A 6,900-nucleotide genomic window follows, 5' to 3' on the forward strand; every position below is an offset into this window, starting at 1 on the left:
GATTTGGGGTTGTAGTTTAAAGGAGACCTATTATTGAAAAATCACAGTTTAAACACTGTTGTGGCATCAGTCTAGCTCCGCCCTCTTATGAAAAGTGGACAGGGAGCACAATCTCAATTGAATTTAAAGCGACAGTCACCAAAATGGCACCATCAGGATCAAAGACTAAAAGTGGTCGCTTTAAAGATTTATAAAACATTTTTTTGTGAGGTATTTTGAACTGAAACATCACACACACACTGTAGGGACATCAGAGACTCATTTTACATCTTGTAGAAATGGGCATAATTGGTTCCCTTTAAACCCTGATGAAGAAGCATGGACATTCTCAACACTGACACAGTTAGAAGGCATTTCAATCCACTAAGCACCAACATTTACTACACATTTACTGTTACGCCTACTGTAACTGTGGTATTGTTTTTAAAATGTAGACAATTTATGACCAATTGTATTCAATCATTTCTTTTATATATATATATATATATATATATATATATATATATATATATATATATATATATATATGTTTTATTTATATATTTTTTATTTTTTAGTTATTTAAAAAGGACTAGACTTGGAAGGGAGAATATAGAGTGGAGGAACTATGACGTCACTTTGTAGGCTAATCGGCTGCTAGCATAAAACTGGTTCCCTCGTGAAAATCCCTATAGGATTTTCCCATAGGGTTTTCGAAGATTGCGAATAATACGCTCTGTGTTCAAACACTGTTCATTACACTTACACGTTTTGTTCAGCCGGATAATTGTCACACGAAAATATAACATTGAGCACTTTTGGATCTTAAATGCAAACGCAAGACTTGAAAAGCTAACATTAGGCTATAAACGGACTACAGCGCCCTCGGGGCGCTCGTCAGTGACGTCAGCGCCACCCTACTACAGACGACTTATCAAGCTTATTTTTAGAAATAACGTCCATGACAAAGAGTTAATCTCTCAGTATATTATATTGTAATCCACGCTATATATTATAAACTAATAAATACGCAAACACACATAGACCTTTGTGCCTTTTGGATCGTTTTTACGTGGGAAATACATGCTTTGCTTTGCTTTGCGGTTGTTCTAAAAGTTTAAAAAATGTGTATAAATGTGCCTATATAGTATTATTATGAGACATATTTAAATAAGTGTATCGCTCGCGTGCACACAGCCCGCTTACCTTAACAGACGACGGCGTGAGGAGGAACAAGTCTATCAAATGCCTGCAGGTTTCATCATTATGGACACAGAACAACATTTAATATTCCTTTTGTGTCACGAAGTACAGCGAAAAACAGCCCAATACAGTCACATCTGCTATACGTTTTATGGAGTGTAAATATTGCAGTTATGGCAGAGTTAAATGTGTTGATGAAGAAAAAAAGACGAGAAATCACTTGATCACGTTAAAATGACAGTTAACATGCATGTATTTTTACACATTTATTCACACGTTTGCATTACTGAGAGCAGGAAAGAAACTGAGCAGTATCTTCATATTATCGTTTAATTAAAATGAATGATCAACAAATGAATCTTTTTTGACAGCCTTTACATGTGAAGGAATTATCTACACACAATCTGAATTCTCAATTAGAATAATACAACAAACTATAAAATACTATTCTGAAAATACTTAAATCACAGACAAATCCAAACGCCCAAGCGAGCTGCGCTCCAGACCAGATCAGCTCGATGACGTATAATGCCCCCGACGCCGCCTGTAGTCTCATTTAGCAACTTGATAGCAACCGTCTTTTTAAAGAAGCATAATCGATTTAAAAGTTGATGAGTGTGCTGTAACTGATGTGTTTTATGTCGTAGAACAAAACGTGAAAGTATATTGAGTTGGTGTTGGCCACGGACCTTATTTGAGCGATTTTACTGAAACCCCATTCAAAAAACCCATTGACTTTGGGACGAGGGAACCGGAAGTGCTAAAATGCTAACTCGCTTCCGGGTTTTTGCATACAAATTGACGTCATAGTTCCTCCACTCTATAATATAGAAAACGAAGACTAAGTGAAAACAGCAGATGGCAGTAATGCAACTTATGGATGCCAGCCACAGTTAACTCCAGAAGAAGAAAACAGTCCACCCGAGTCGTCGTAAGGAGTGAAATATCTGGCTGAGAGCTGTCTATTGTCAGTCACACAGACAGAAAGCTCGCAGTATTATTGCTTTTCTGACATGATTCATTTGCGCGTCACATCCAATCTTAGTAGCAAATCGCGGCGACGTGCAACGACGTTTATCGCCGACATTTTAGAAAAATAAAGCTTTAAGAGACCCAACCGTCTTCAGCTGTTGTGAAGGTGAGCTCTGCACTTTAATATGCTTTCAATATTGTGTGACTTTAATATGTTGGGTGAATGTAGATTAGTTGTGTATTTATATATGACAGAACCCATTTTACAATTTTCCTTGATTTAATGCAAAACGAAAAACAATGCTTAAATTAAAAGCAAATAATTCAAACTAAGGAAAAATAGATGGTTATAAAAAAGCAATAACTGATGTGTTTACGGCCTATCAAAATGTTAGTGTTGAAATAGTTTCAAAGTGTTTGCAGTGTACTGCACAATGCAAGAGGACACTGATACGCTCACCGGCCACTTTATTAGGTACACTTTACTAGTACTGGGTTGGAGACACTTTTGCCTTCAGAACTGCCTTAATCATTTGTGGCATAGATTCAACAAGGCATTGGAAATATTCATCAGAGATTTTGATCCATATTAAACAACTAAAGTTACATTTAGCATAAATTCTGGGGAAAACGACACATAATCGTTAAATATAACGTACTTACCTTAATTTACCGTTCCGTCCTGTTTAGTTTAAATGATGAGCATGCGTACAACGTACTCGTGCAGAAGAACCAAGTTCAAGTTTCAACATCGAACCAATGTTATGATTTCGACCAGATGCGTTGTGTAGCCTAGATGTTGAAGACTCAACTTCATTTCAACATTAAATAAATGTTTTATCCTCGATGTAATAACCTTCACACCGAAATAATGAATGTTTATTAAATTTCGAAATTTGATTGACGACTGTTACTGATGCTTATAGCAAATATTCAACAGTTTTCGTCTTGCCCAGTCTTTTTCTTATGGTGGAGTCATGAACACCTACATTAATCGAGGCAAGAGAGGGCTCTAGTTCTTTGAATGTTGTTGTGGGGTTGTTTGTGAACTTAGATAAGTTTTCGACTTTGCTCTTGGGATAATTTTGGTTGGCCAGCCATTTTTGAGAAGGTTATTTAGGCCCAATTCCAATTCTATTTTTGTACCCCTACCTTTTACCCTTGGCCCTTACAATCGACGGTTAAGGGAAAGGGTTTTAAAATTTACCCCTAAGAATTGGGACAGCACCTGCACACATCATCATTTGCCCTCGCGATCTCATGCTTCATGTGAGATCAGACGATCACAACTGCTGTAGTTATTCCAGTTGTTTTTATTTATATATATATTTTTTTATTTTTTTATTTTTTTGATATTTATTTTCAGAAAATCACTGAAGGCATATATTATGTTATCATAACGGTCTAATGTGGCAATAAGATCGTAACTATACTGTCTATTTACACAGAGGCCATATTCATTTATGTAAACACACCAAAAACAACATTAACATTACAGCAGACACTGAAAAAAGCTCATTCTCAGCCTCTAGACATTACTGACAGGGTATTCGAGTGTCTGAATGTTGTGTAACTGCTGTACAGAAGTTATTATTAGGGATTATAGATTGCGGAATTTAACATTTTTTTTTAAGGATTTTTTTTTTAAGTGTGACGTCAGCAAAGTTATGAACATTTTAAAACGTTTGTCGTAAAAATGTGTAATAATGACAAAAAATACTAATTTGTAAATCTCTTTACTTCCGGGTTCAGCAACGCTGTCGCTGTGGCTAGTGTATTCTGGAAAATTGTCTTACCCCTTGGTTTAGAGTGTGGTCCTGGAAAATTTTCGTTCAAAGGGCTATTCGCCCATTCCCCTTAAACCCACGACTTCAATGTAAAGAGAATTGGGACACCACTACTCCTTGGCGTGCACATGCAAAACGAGGGGTAAGGGGAAGGGGAAGGGCTAAGGGGTAGAATTGGGATTGGGCTTTACTGTTGCATGTTTTTGCCATTTGTAGATAATGACTCTCATTGGCCGCATTTTCCACTGTCAGGCCAGTGTGAGCCAGGGCAATAGCCTGGGAGCTTGAGCAGTGAGGCTAAAATCATGTCGCTTTTCCACTGACGGAGCCATAGCCCGCTGTGCCTTTTTTTTTTTCTCACCACATGTTAAACACAAACATAACAGATTTTATTTTTCAAAGATAGGGTAAAATACATTTTTTAAAAAAAAACAAGGCTGTGTTGTTGCAAAGTCAAAATCTGTTCTGTCTGCTATTAAATCATTGTTAAACCATTACTTTAGTTATCTAACCTTAATCATGCTTTCTTTTATCTGTTAAAGTTTACTTTAGATCAAATGGATATAAAAGAAGAAGAAGAAGACTGTGTCTCTCATGACTCTCAGTCTGGGCCATATTTCACCGAACAACCGAGCCTAAAGATTCAAACTGGAGATATTTTCACACCGATCCAAAGCCTTGAAAGTCACAAAGTGAATCACTCAGAAAAACAAACTTTTATTTGTGCAGAGTGTGGAAAGAGTTTTACACTCAAGCGGTATCTTAAAAATCACATGAAGATTCACACCGGAGCTCATCCTTTCACTTGTCCGGAGTGTGATAAGTGTTTCACAATGAAACACAGCCTTGAAACTCACTTGAAAATTCACACTGGGGAAAAGCCATTCACCTGCCCTGACTGCGGAAAAAAGTTCAGATTAAAGCAAAGCCTGGACGGTCACTTAAGGATTCACACTGGAGAGAAACCTTACACATGTCAAGTGTGTGGGAGGAGTTTCAGAGAGAAACAAATCCTCGATAAGCACTTGACGATTCACACTGGAGAAAAGCCTTACTCCTGCCCTGAGTGTGGAAAGAGTTTCAGGGTGAAAAATTGCCTTGAAAACCACATCAAAATTCACACCGGAGAGAAACCTTACACATGCCAAGAGTGTGGAAAGAGTTTCACAGAGAAACAAAACCTAGAAAGGCACATAAGAATTCACACTGGAGAAAAGCCTTTCGCCTGCCCTGAGTGTGGAAGAAGTTTCAGAGTGAAACAAGATCTTAAAATTCATTTAAGAATTCACACTGGAGAAAAGCCTTTCTCCTGCCAACAGTGTGGAAAAAGTTTCTCAGAGAACAAGAAACTTGAAAATCACATGAGAATTCACACTGGAGAAAAGCCTTTCGTCTGCTCTCATTGCGGAAAGAATTTCAGAGGGAAACAAAACCTTGAAAGTCACATGAGACTTCACACCGGAAACCAGCCTTACACCTGCCCTCAGTGTGGAAAGAGTTACAACCAACAAAAAAGCCTTCAGATTCACATTAGGACTCACACCGGAGAGAAACCTTTCGCTTGCGATCAGTGTGGAAAGAGTTTCACACAACAAAGTACTCTAAAGGGTCACATTAAGATTCACACCGGAGAGAAACCTTTCACTTGCCCTCAGTGCGGGAAGAGTTTTATAGAGAAAACAAAACTGGAGAGGCACAAGAAAATTCACTCTGGAGAAAAGGCTTACACTTGCCAGCACTGTAAAAAGAGTTTTACGTTGAAGCAAAGCCTGGACATTCACATGAGGATTCACACCGGAGAAAAGCTTTACACCTGCCAACAGTGTGGAAAGAGTTTTACAGAGAAACAGAAGCTCTTATCCCACATGACAGTTCACACTGAAGAGAAGCCTGCACTTGGCGTGGAAGTAGTTTTAGAATGAAACAAGGCCTCAAAAGTTACACAAGAACACACTGGATATCTGAAATAAAAACTGAAATGTCACGTTGCCTTTGCTTAATGTGGAATATGAATATAATTTGAATGTTGTTTAAAAAAAACACCATAAAACACTTTCAGAATATTCTCCATTTAACGTCACTTTTTAGTTTCCTTCTTGTCCAGTCCAGTGTTTCACTCTAATAATTATAAGCCATTGCAATAAACAGTTAGAATGACTGATTCAATTAAATTATTTGATTATTTATAAGTGACATATAACTAACTCTGCCTTTCATTCTTTCTCTATTGCTAAGATGAGGACTTGCAGGTTTTCATCTTCGCATTTATTGCCTGTATTTTCTTGCTGTTTTCAAGCTGTTCCATCTTTAGCTCCAGGAATTGACCCTTCGCTATAAGCCACACCCAAAAATTGGCACCCACCAATCGTGGCTTAGCAACCGTAGTTACGTGCAGGGGCTCTGGCAAGCTTTCGAGTGAGGGAAACAGGCCATAGTGTTTTGCATATGGATTGTGCAAATCTGACACCCGGTTTCCTAAAAGTTTGGACTGGGTGGTGGAATTTTTGCCCTTTTCAAAACCCAAAAAAATAAGGAAGGAAATGCCAGCGTGGATCATGCTCTGTGAGGGGCGCTGAAGGAGTGGAGTTAAGTTGGTTTTGTTTTCGATATTCCTGACACATTCAGTGAAAGACGATGATTGTATATTAAATTCACTTTAATGCGTGATAGGACTAAAAAGTGGCCATAAACAAATATTTTCTCAATTCAAATGAGTAGCGGCTTGGATCCAGAAAGAGTATTCTATTTGTTACCGATATGTCACGACTTAACAAGCGGATAAGCGATATCACCACATGGGCCAGGACTACTTTGTCAAGTACCACAATATGTAATAACATCCACACTGAAAACTGTACTGTGCTAACTTTTAAAAAAATGTGTTGCAAGAACCAAATTTGGAATATGTGTTTAATTTAGGAAATAAAACACAAATCTTGAGGAAAACATCAAATAATGT

At 37.7% G+C, this 6,900-nt stretch overlaps 2 protein-coding genes across 2 annotated transcripts in view; one reads left to right on the forward strand and one right to left on the reverse strand.

The window, feature by feature from the left end:
* Window positions 1-6,900, reverse strand: part of LOC100004582 (uncharacterized) — a 56,596-nt gene that overhangs the window by 47,500 nt on the left and 2,196 nt on the right. The window lies entirely within an intron of this gene.
* si:ch1073-127d16.1 lies at window positions 2,114-6,894 on the forward strand. The gene is made up of 2 exons (XM_087295352.1): window positions 2,114-2,320; window positions 4,484-6,894. The coding sequence occupies exon 2, from the start codon at window positions 4,499-4,501 to the stop codon at window positions 5,861-5,863; it is 1,365 nt and encodes a 454-aa protein (XP_087151478.1). The 5' UTR covers window positions 2,114-2,320; window positions 4,484-4,498; the 3' UTR covers window positions 5,864-6,894.

Source organism: Danio rerio, chromosome 19, assembly GCF_052040795.2.
Source record: "Danio rerio strain M-AB ecotype USA chromosome 19, GRCz13ab, whole genome shotgun sequence".
Taxonomy (NCBI): Eukaryota; Metazoa; Chordata; class Actinopteri; order Cypriniformes; family Danionidae; genus Danio; species Danio rerio.